The sequence below is a fragment of the Micromesistius poutassou genome (genome assembly GCF_964030765.1).
Source record: "Micromesistius poutassou genome assembly, chromosome: 6".
NCBI classification, from domain to species: Eukaryota; Metazoa; Chordata; class Actinopteri; order Gadiformes; family Gadidae; genus Micromesistius; species Micromesistius poutassou.
This window is the reverse complement of record NC_140276.1, coordinates 8,584,930-8,597,278: the sequence shown is the minus strand read 5'-3', so window position 1 is coordinate 8,597,278 and position 12,349 is coordinate 8,584,930. Positions and strand designations below refer to the sequence as shown.

Sequence of the window (12,349 nt, the reverse complement as noted above, 5' to 3'; positions counted from 1 at the left end):
CAGTGAATCTTAAGAAGCAGGTTGTTCAAGTATTTTCCCAAACAAATAAGTTGGGATCCTTTCTCAGCTCCGTTGGGGGCCTGTAAGCCTTTTCATCAAAGGAAAAACTCCCGTTGACATTTTAATGGTGGCTGGTAGATTCACTCGTCTGTCTGGAATTGTGTTGGCTTTGGCCTGCGCTCTGTGTGTGTGTCATGAAGAGACATGGCTACAAACACACATGCTCGCACACACACACACACACACACAAGCACACACATTTACAAAAATATAGGAGGAATGCAATGTAGCCAGCTGTTGAATATAAGCATGTTGTCATTGTAAGACAAATCTATTAATGTGCATTACGATGGAACATTTTTCAGATGAGAATAACTAAGGCAAGCATATAGTCAGCGTTCAAGTACAGAAACAACTAATTAGCATAAAATGTATCCCATATCTAAAATAAAATAATTCCACTCTTATTATTATTATCTCAAAGAAAATAACCATTAATTAAACCTTCTCAATCTGTGGAATGTGAAAATAAGTTTGGGTTCAATGCTGCATATTTCATGCACTTTCATGTTAATGATCCCTATGTTGAGTTGAATATAAGATTCCGGAATCTCGGAAAGTCTAAAACAATTTTGGGAGGTCTATTATTTCAATGACAGTCCAAGCTTTTCTAGACATTCCCAGAAAGGACCTTATGATAATTTCTGGGTGGTAACTAACATAGTTAGTCTAACCGATAGCGTATTCTTTTTGTAGCACATTGGATATATGCGTGAACCTCTTTTTTTGTCATTGCAAATCAGTGACCGTTATATATTACTATATTAAACTGTTTATGCAGCTATTTATAATATTAACTGGGTGGCTGCCAAAAGTCACAAAGCAAAATCACACAGTAAGAGACTGTCGGATTTCCTTGTTTCTGTCAGAGTGTTCCAGAGGAACAGGTCAAAAGTTGACTCGGCTTGTGGTTAATTTGCTGTAGAAGATAATGCTTGGAAGGTCATTTGGCAACGGTTGTAAATACAAGGCGAGTGAGGGCAGAACATATTATCCTTAAGACCACACACCTTTAACTCAGACATGCATTGTCACTGTGGTGAAAACAGACAAAGAAAATACAAAATGAATGGAAACTCAAGGAAACTGTCCTCTTTTAATGAGTCTGAGAGTACAGGAATAATTCCCATTGTTTCCTCACACCCCTGCAGTCTCACTTCCCGGAGTAAACCAAGACGGAAAAACATTCATGAAAGAAAGAACAATACATTAGAGAGAGAAATAGCAAGAGAGTTGTATTTTACCAGGGGTTAAACATTATAGTATCATGGTCACAAAATCAGTTGATATCAGGATGATACAGGGCAGGCATTTGTATGACTCATCTATAGGAATGAATGAATCTATGAATTAATTAGTTTGAAGCTGTTTGAGGAACTGCTCTCATGAATACAAAGCAGAATTTTCTGTAATAGAAAAAAAAGGCATTTCATTCATGACCAACAGTCTGGATTGGGCTGCAAATGCAACCGGTCCAATTTGAGAGACGTGAAATCGGCTCTGAATTTATTTATGTATTCATTCCTCAGGATTTGATCCTCATCCATCTCTCTCGCACTTCAACCTGCTCTCCACATCAAATATCAATAGCTCAAGTCACACTGGTTTTGGCACTCAGGAAATCTTGGGCGACACCAGAGCTGGGCACACAACCGTAGACATCTCACACACATATCGCTCCAACGGTTTAGAACAAACTGCAAGGAGATCTATCCACACATGTGGACTGTTCTTCTTCAGCATGGTGGGCATGACAGAGTTGCAGACCTTCATAGCTCTGAATAATGAGTCCAGTGAAATTGCATAGCATCACATTTTCTTGGCTAAAGGTTGCATGAGGGGATTCCCATGAAAAGACCGAATCCAAAGTAGTTGGGGTTGTTTTTACTTAGTAAATGGCACTGGCACTCATTTTAGTACCTTGACAATCTAATTGACTTGAAGCATTGTTTGTGCTTTGTTTTATGTGACCATTATATGTCTGCCCATTAGGCAGATAACCCTGGAAGGACCGAACTCTCCTCTGTGTTCCTTATCAAGGTTCCTTCCCTCTGGCTTTTAGGATAAGTTTATAGTTTCCTTTAAGCCCCGCAGAGGGCTTAGGGTGAGGGGGATTTAAAAAAGGGTGGGCCTCTCTCCCCTCTGTGATGGAAGGCTCTACAAATACAATCAACTTGACTCACCTTTAGCCCGATGTTCTTTGACCTCTGAGCAAACTCTGCTGCAACCCCAAGTGTGCAAGCCTTGCGCTTCTATCTGAGGATCAATAAAGCATCACATTATTACCCTATGTTTATGATGACAGGATGTACATTCACGTTACAGCAGCCCATTGGCAGTCGCCTTCAGGCTAGACCCATGGCGATGTCAGTCCTTATATAGAGAGCGCCGTGATTTCCTGCCTGTGTATGTCTAGGAGCAAGCAGCGCGCGACGTCTTGCTCGGAGTCTGTGGACCTGTGGTGGTGTAGGCTCTGCCGCTGAGACACCAGAGAAAGACACAAGCCAGACGTTTCTTTGCAATAAACTGATTGCAATGTAGTGTTGACGTGCCGCTTTTACGACCACTTCTTCCAGCTCGGCCTGGACTGTGGGGTCGTTGTCTCCAGTAGTTCAGTCTTTCTGTCGCTCTGTCTCCCTGGACTGTGGGGTCGTTGTCTCCAGTAGTTCAGTCTTTCTGTCGCTCTGTCTCCCTGGACTGTGGGGTCGTTGTCTCCAGTAGTTCAGTCTTTCTGTAGCTCTGTCTCCCTGGGGTGTTGGGGGGGGGCCTGGCTGGGGCTCCCCGAGGGCCTTTAATTCCACAGAGGCAATTAAAGGATTAAGACTTGGGACTGATCCTGAGGGGAATGTGTTCTGTTCAAGAGACAGTTGAGGACGAGGCTTGATTGGGCTGGAAAGTCATTCTTTGAATGAGTTGGAGCGTGGAGGGATCACACAGGAGTGTTCAGCCAGAGTTTGGAACGACATTCTTTTGACCTTTTCCCATTCAATGGCGTTAAAGAGAGTTCAACAAGTAAATAATAAAGCGGAATACATTAAATGCACACTAAATACCTAAATCCATGTGTCACTACTAGACTTGCAAGATGGCAGTTTAGTGGTATGGAGTGGAATCCAGAGCCGTTAAGCTCCAAGCCTGCTTAAGTATATATTCAAGATCTCAGAGAGAGAGAGAGAGAGAGAGAGAGACTTGGCTTCCTCTTCCACAACTGGTAAAGCAATATCCCCACCCCCCCACACACACACACACACACACACACACACACCAATAGCCTCCAGGTATTGTTTCAGGCTGAGAAGAAATATAAGAGGGGGCTGTATGTGTGTGTGTGTTTGTGTGTGTGTGTGTGTGTGCGTGCGTGCGTGCGTGCGTGCGTGCGTGCGTGCGTGCGTGCGTGCATGCGTGTGTGTGTGAAGGTGTTTGTTGGGTTGTACACATTGAATCTGCTGTTAGACTGCAGAAAAGTTGCATCGATCGCACTATCAGCATGCTGCTTAAAGAAACACCAGCTGGGCGGCCACGCCCCGCTGGGTTCTGAGTCCTCTGTTCTCACGTTGGGTTCACAGCCGGCATCTGGGCAGCAACTGACAACGTGGACTAGAGCGAGGTTATTCTGCGGGACTTTGAATAAATGGGGATGGTGCTCCAGGATACAGGAAGAAAGATGTCATGCTGAGGAAGTCCTGATTAATCGGAAACCCACACATGACTGCAAAACAGGACATCAAGGCGGGACTAATCGAACCTGCGCGTTCTGTGTGTTCTGTGTAATATGGAAGGGCAGTACATTCGACCAATCAGATGGAGCCAATAGAGCAAACCCTTGAGGCGCCCACACAAAGCTTGATAGATAATATTTCATCAATAGGGACATCTGCTTGTGCCTGCTATGAGTATTGATGTGTAGGGTAGGGTGTGTGCATCGCCTGATTGCTTTAACACATAGAAAAGCAGTTTTAGTTGGGGTTAGATTCACAGATACACAGAAAGGGGAACGGTGCCTTCTGCTTCTTAAGTCTACAGAAGATCAGAGCTCTGCAACACTCCAGGGATTACACGTTACATTACATGTGATATAATGTAATAGTTAAGACAGCATGCCTCACCGCCCAGCCACACAAACCCGCAAGGAATTGCGTACATGCACACACAAACATACACACACACAGGTACGCACTACGCACACACAAACATGTACGCTTGCGCACACACACACACACACACACACACACACACACACTTTTTATAGCGGTTAATGTCATATGAGCATAATGCCAACAATATTGAACTATGAATATGTTATACAACTGAAAAATAGCAACAAGCCTTTTGTGTGTTTCTCCATTGAGCCACTGATGAATGAGGAGCACCGTGAAGTAGGTCCCAGCAACACAGCGGGACGACTGTACCCACAGCCACACACACACACACTCATGTGACACACAGACCTACACATGACTCACGGACAGAGAGACAGAGAGACACATGGGGCGAAAGGAGAGGCTGACTAACAGAATGACTACAGGATGGACGGACAGACCGACTGACAGATGGACAGACAGAAACACAGACGGAAGGACGGAGGGAGGACTGACACGCGTGGACGGACCAACAAACAAACAGGAAGACAGACAGACAGACATGTATGTATGTATACAGACGGACAAACAGGGAGACAGAGAGACGGACACAAACACACCAAACACAAACAAGCAACTAAACAACGTATCCAAACAACTTTGGTAACAACCCAATCACATCATGGCTTATGTATCTATATCAATTCATTTAATGGAAATGTCAATTTGATAAAGTCGATCGTGTTCTTTGCTGTCACCTCATTGACATTCTTCTTCAAACTTGTGTTTACCCCTCCTGAACCACAAGCATGCTGCAAAATGTAACGCTCACATCTGCCTTACCCTTCAGGAAATGTTTGCATATTTTTGCATATGGTTTGCACGCCGACATCATTTTAAGTGTAATTAAAAGTGTGTTAATGTTTTAACTGAATAGGAATTGCTATGCTTTCATTTTCTTAATTTCATCTTAATAATTACAGGTCATAAATGGTAATTTTTAACATAATAATTTAAATCTAGAGCTTGTTCAAAACACCCAAAATAATATAAATAATAACTTTTGTTTATTTATTATTAATAATTATTTATTAATAATAACTTTTGATTATTCTATTTATGCAGCCCACTGCACCAGTGGAGACTTTCTGTTCAAACTTTCAGCAGTTACTCTGCTCGTTCCAAAGCCTGGTCATCTGATTGGCCGAGCCACTGCCATGATGTCACCACTGCATGTTATAAGGGCTTTGACAAATAGCCTGGCAGCCTCATAAGAAGGAACGGCTCAAGAGAGACACTGAGTGAGTGAGTGAGTGAGAGACACAGAGAGAAAGAGAAAGAGAGAGAGTGTGAGAGAGTGTGTGAGAGAGAGAGAGAGAGAGAGAGAGAGAGAGAGAGAGAAAGAGAAAGAGAGAGTGTGAGAGAGTGTGTGAGAGAGAGAGAGAGAGCGAGAGAGAGAGAGAGAGAGGGGGGGGGGGGGGCACAGCGAGGTGAGGGAAAGGAGAAAGTAATGTTAGAAGCCATGGCAGACGGAGCTGGCTGCTTCTAGACATTTCTGCTTTGTGTAAGAGCTCTGGACGGGACGACTACCTGTGGAGGTTTGTACTTTTGTTTCTGTTAAGCTTTGGTTTCTTAAACTCTGCCATGAGTTTTGCTTTTATGCTAATGCCAGAATAATTCCTATATACGTTTTGAAACTACTAATAGACCTATTTGAAAAACTGTATTCATACGTGTGCTCATTACTTATTATAAAATATGAAATATGTGTATACTGTATGTATAAGAATTGAATATAATTGCTGAATACAGTCTTTTCAATGCACAATACTCTACACATAATAGAAATATAAGAATCAAAAAATATTGTTAACAATAGGTCAATGTATAGTTGTATATATATAACAGAAATTCACTTAATTTAGCTTTGCTAATGTGTGTGTGTGTGTGTGTGTGTGTGTGTGTGTGTGGCTACCTTTGTGTGTTGTCTCTGTATCTGTGTGTTTGTCTTTGGCTTTGTATGTGTCTGTGTGTGTGTGTGTGTTTATGTGCGTGTGTGTGTGTGTGTATGTGTGTGTTCTGTGTGTGTGTGTGTGTGTGTATGTGCGTGTGTATGTGTGTATTCTGTATGTGTGTGTGTGTGTGTGTGTGTGTGCGTCTGTGTGTGCCTGTGCGTGTGTATGCTTGTGTGTGTGTACGTGCATGTGTGTGTGTGTGTGTGTGTGTGTCTGCCCGGTGAATCCATGTGTTGTCCACATGTCCGTGTACAGATCATGGGAAGCCTGGAGCAGCGCAACGCCTCGTCCAACGGGACGGGCCTGCAGGGGGACTACAGCGAGGTGCAGATGGTCCTGCTGGGCATCTTCATGTCCCTGCTGGTCCTGGCCATCGTCTTCGGCAACATCCTGGTGATCACGGCCATCGCTCGCTTCCAGCGCCTGCAGAACGTCACCAACTGCTTCATCACGTCACTGGCGTGCGCAGACCTCATCATGGGCCTCATCGTGGTGCCCTTCGGCGCCTGCTACATTATCTTCAACACGTGGCACTTTGGAACCTTCTGGTGTGAGTTCTGGACGGCCACCGATGTACTCTGTGTAACCGCCAGCATCGAGACTCTGTGCGTCATAGCTCTGGACCGCTACTTGGCCATCACCTCCCCCTTCCGCTACCAGTCCATGCTGACCAAGTGCAAGGCCCGTATCGTGGTGCTCCTCGTGTGGGTGATAGCCGCCCTCATCTCCTATCTGCCCATTCACATGAAGTGGTGGGAGGAGGACAGTGACGTGGCCCGCAACTGCACCAACAACACCAGCTGCTGCGACTTCAACACCAACGCGGCCTACGCCATCACCTCCTCCATCGTCTCCTTCTACATCCCCCTCTTCATCATGGTGTTCGTGTACAGCCGCGTCTTCCAGGAGGCCAAGCGGCAGCTGAGGAAGATCGACCAAAGCATGGGCCGCTTCCAGAAGGTGAGGAACAGCGACGCCACCCAGCTGGAGATCAACGTGGGCCGCGGGGGCAAGAAGACCAAGTTTTGCCTAAGGGACCATAAGGCTCTGAAGACTCTGGGCATCATCATGGGGATCTTCACGCTGAGCTGGCTGCCCTTCTTCCTCCTCAACGTGGTGGGGGCCATCTGGAAGGAGAAGAACATCGACTTGACCTTCAAGGTGCTCAACTGGATCGGCTACGCCAACTCGGCGTTCAACCCGCTCATATATTGCCGCAGCCCCGAGTTCCGGTACGCCTTCCAGGAGCTCCTTTGCATGAAGAGCCGTTTCGCCAAGAATGGATATATCTACAGCGGACACAGCTGGCAGAGCGAGCAGCCAGCCCGCACCAAGGGCAGCTCGGACGACAACAGCGATCCCGGGGACAGGAGCTCGGAGAAGGCAGAGGGGGTCTGTGACGACCCTGGGAAAGGGACGGACCCCAACGGGAATTGTGAGACGAACTCCCCCCCTTTAACCCTGTGATCTCATGAGGACCTCACAGAGAAGTTTACATTTTAGCCATATTTTATTATTATTCTTTCAAATTGTCTGATGAAGGTAAGACTCGTGAACTTGGTTGACAGTGTATCCCCTGGAGACTGGTCCAAGGAAATGGTTGTTTGAGATATTTCCAGACCAGTCATTGGTTCAGGACACCAAAGAATACAATTGAGAAAGCTGGGACAGGGTTTTTGAAAAACAATGTTGATTTTCCATCTACCTCACTTTTCCTTTCTTTTCTGTTGCATTCTTTTGTTGCACAGCCATACTCTGCATGGTCTCTAGCGTGACGTTGGACTAGCGCAGTGATGTGGCAGTTTATTGACATTAAGTTGTTTTATGCATTCTATAAATCCTGAAAAGCTGGCTCAATTGGGATCTGTAGACATTCCTTTTATCTCCCTTGGTGTTCGTGGCCAAACACACATTAGAGTTGCAGTTTGTAGGATTTAGTGGCATCTAGTAGAAAGGATTTGGAATATAACAATGGAATTTAACATTCAAAAGTAGGCGTAAAAAGTAGCCCTTTTTATTTACACAGGGAGGTTCAACAGTTACCCAGAGCAACATTCACAAGGCATTCACCTGTTTTCCATTAACCATCCCAATTGCTTTCTTACTTGTAAGCTATGACCTGTAGTTTTACAGACCAAATAATTAAATACAACTTAGTACTTACGATCCAGGGACTTCATCACTTGACACTCGGCTAACTCTCACATCATCGATCACATCATTTTGGAGGTACCTGCTGGCACCTTCCAGGCCATCGTAGCTTCTCATATCCCCTCACAAAAGGAGGGGTGAGAGTGGGATATTCCCTTGGTGGCTCTGCAACCTCACTGCTACAAGTCCCTGAATCCTATACACTGTACCTTTAACGTATTAACTGTTTCCTTTCTAAGAACGACTACCATCAAGAATCAATCGTTAATAATAATGCATTATTTCAAAATATCTCAGATCAGCAGTGAATGTTCCTCACAGTGGGTCTGATATCATGAGGAGGACATTGAGTTATCCGTTTAGCGTTAGCAGCACATTGTGGAGTAATTCCATGTGAGGTCTCACTGGCTTCTTTTTTTTCTCTTACTTGTAGATATACATTCCATAAGTCATTTCAATACAGCAATTTTTTTATGCATGAAGAGCAATGTCTGCCCAAGAGCCAGACCTGCTCTTTTTCACCCAGCCACTTAGCATTACAAGCATGTATGCCCACAGACACACACACACACAGACACACACACACACACACACACACACACACACACACACACACACACACACACACAAAGGCCTCAGAAACGAGCTGAGTGCTGGCTGTGTGTGCTAATGTTTAACAGCCTGTTGCAGAAGGGAGGTTCTCTCTGAGACCAACAGATAGCACAGAAGACTGGGGCATTCTCCAAAGCCTTATCAGTGTCTGCATGCTAAACACACACACACACGCACACAAACACACACTGAGCATGAGCAACAAGTATGCCATCTGCACCACCTTTTGACTGGAGTTTTAATAAAATAATCATAATGATCATCATGAATCTAATAGATTAAACTCCTGTCCTCCCAGTAGGAATAGTGTGAGTGTGCTGGGTCGTTTCTCTTTGCCACTTAAAGCGTGTGGCTTTTTATAGATGCGTACAGCAATGCTCCACTTTCATATCGTATAGTCCAATCTATCACATCTGCACTTAAACGGGCCCAGTTGGTAGTGCAGGGAAGGGTTGGTTAATAGTCATTTATTTTACACTGCTGATAGTATTGTGCCTTGGACAAACACATGAGTATAATTTAGTACTTTAAGCACTTACCAACTTCATCTTTTTATTGTACTACTACCGCTACTTCATCTTGGGTTATATACTGGGAGACACATAAAAAAGCACCCTTTTGCCCCTTGAGCCTGAGCCCTGTTCTGTTATGTAAGTGTTTGTTGATTGGAGGATCTGGTTGCCGTGCTGTGCACCATTCATCTGTTTACTGAAACCAGAAGCCATTTCCTTAGTCATGGTACAATCTCCCGCACACACAACAATAATAAACAGCAGATAGAAATAGCTGAGGCTGATAACGTGGTGATCTCCGGGCTCCACGAGGGTGGAGGTGGTGAGTGGGCTGCTCGGCGGGCCCCCCCGGTGAGACACAAGGTCTGCTTGGCAGTGTCCTCTCCCCCCAAGTGCTCCCAACTGGTCGCTTACTGATGTTTCCCAGAGTCCCCTCCCCCCTTCCGCAACACCCCCACCCCCACCCCCACTCCCAAATGTAAACGGATATCCAGAACTTTGGGAAGTGTACCTTGCACCGGGTCTCGAAGGGAACTGCGAAACCGCTCCCGTGCTTTTCCAGCTGTGTCTGTCAGTTTCCCTTCCTCTACTGAAAAAAACTGAAACTCCTCCCTTCCCATTCTCTCTCTCTCTCTCTCTCTCTCTCTCTCCCTCTCTCTCTCTCTCTCACTCTCCCTCTCTCTCTCTCTCTCTCTCTCTCTCTCTCTCTCTCTCTCTTGTTTCTGTCTATGCTCTCTCGCCCCTTTCCCCTGTGTCATCTGAAGTCCCCCTGAGACGCCCCTTGGCCCCCGTTAGACAACCCGTGATCGACTCCTCACCTCGGTGGGAGACTCGGATGACAACAATCTGTTGCCCTCCATGCATTGCAATCTGTGATCTTGCCACAGATAGAAAGGCACACACACACGCACGCACGCACGCACGCACGCACGCACACACACACACACACACACACACACACACATACAAATGCATGCACACAGATGCACGCACACACACACACGCACACATTTGTCACATGTTGTGATAACGCACGCAGCAGGGAGCCCCCACGGAGTCTAAGTCCCCTTCAGTGACCTTTGATATGTATAGAATCTGAATGTTTTTATAGACATACATGTTGCATGTGGCATTGCCTGGTACCCTCAGATGACGGGGAAACGCTGTGACCTTTGTTCCTGTGTGGCGCGCTCTCCCTCCCTCTCTCTCTCTGTACTGTATCACGGCTCTTCTTGGCTCCGGGGCCACAGGCCCGTGCAATAGACGCAGGCAGCGCGTCATCCTGCGTCAGCCACGGCCACTCGGAAAATAGGAAAAAAGAAAAACACAAGCGTCTCCATACGTTTGTGCAATCGTTGTTAGTTTTTAGTTCTTTTCACTTTTCACTCAAAGCAAAGTTAATGTTGTTGTTGTTGTTGTTGTTGTTGTATTTGTATTTGTATTTGTTGTTGTGGTTGTTGTTGTCACGCTGTACGGCCAAATTGAATGTCATAACTTATTTTTCGTTCCGGTCTGTTTTCCAATGTGCAGAAAATGAGCACAAAACGAGTCGTATTGAACCAAAGGAACGACTCATGAATACTGTTGAAGTCATACTTTACTGCTGCAATATCATCAGATATTGGTGAAGATAAATATTTCTAGATGTTACCACTGGTGTATTTGCTCGTCTCTTAGTGTATTGGTGGTGTGTTTCCAGGCCTTCTGTTGTACTATTCCTCACAAAGTTTAAAGACATTATTTTAACTCCAAAGCCAAAGGGTTGGAGCTAAACCCACACTGTTCCCTTCTGGCTCTGGCCCCGACTTGCACCTTGTACAACGTCATGTGGCCGTCACCATCCATATGATGACGGCTCGATGACCGGAGACACACAATGGAATGTCCCCCTACGATGAAGCACTCCGAGAAGTCCTAACCAAGTGGGCATGGCCCCAGACACATTCCAAGACCCAGCTAGAGTTGACGGACGAGCCGGTACTAATGAGACTGGCATCGCCACCGATTACTCCAAAACGTACCTTACAGGGTGACCGTATGAGCTGCAAAACCAACTGCTTCCCCTGTTTGCATTGGCTGTACTTGGATTGTGCCCATATAAATGTTTGGATATGGTGTATTTATTGACAGGGAATATTTGTTCCCAAATGGCTGATTAGTCGTTATTAATTTAAGTTGGAGGTGTGGAAATGGAAAGTCATCATAATGTTCATGAATGCAGTGGTTTTGGAAAATATACACAACCCATGTTCTGATCATTGTATGCAATTGGTGAACTATTGCTCCAGTAGATGTTTTCAAAAAATAACCTACCAGTGTGTGAACACGCTTATTAGACCTAGTCGTAGGTAAAACGCTGTCAAACTAATTGTTTACTCTCTTTTAAAGCTATGTTCGCATTGTTTCGTCATTGTTGTCGCCAAGCCGATGATGTGTGTTACAGTGTGTGTGGTGTCATGTGGTATTTATACAACGCCAATGTTTGGCATTTGTTGTGGAATAATAAATTATTTACTTGTTGCACGGAATCTCATTTATTTTCTGGAGATTGTTTTGGAAGACAAATGCATTGTAGGAACAACAAGCACAAAGCAAGGACAAAGCTCAAACTGAGATGTGACATTATATATATATATATATTTTATGACAATTTTATACTTGCATTCAAATTTTAACAAAGCAAGTGTCAAAGCTCAGAACAACAATGTAACAGAAAACTACTGGACATTTCTATTTTATGTTTACAGTATTTCTTTTGATATGACATTTTTATTTTGGTGCATAGCTTGTCGGTTACATCTCAGATAAAGGTTCAAGCATAGGTTCAACATAAATTCAATTCACAGATAACATGCTAAAAACAAAAATCCTCTTCTTGATGAGATAGAGGCCAACGTATCCATTGGATACATGCTCAATG

General features: G+C 44.8%; 1 protein-coding gene across 1 annotated transcript; it reads left to right on the top strand.

The window, feature by feature from the left end:
• The first annotated feature begins 5,522 nt into the window (after positions 1-5,522).
• adrb2a (adrenoceptor beta 2, surface a) lies at positions 5,523-11,890 on the top strand. The gene is made up of 2 exons (XM_084469900.1): positions 5,523-5,737; positions 6,410-11,890. Exon 2 carries the CDS (start codon positions 6,413-6,415, stop codon positions 7,619-7,621), a length of 1,209 nt encoding a protein of 402 aa, XP_084326026.1. The 5' UTR covers positions 5,523-5,737; positions 6,410-6,412; the 3' UTR covers positions 7,622-11,890.
• Positions 11,891-12,349: the final 459 nt, after the last annotated feature.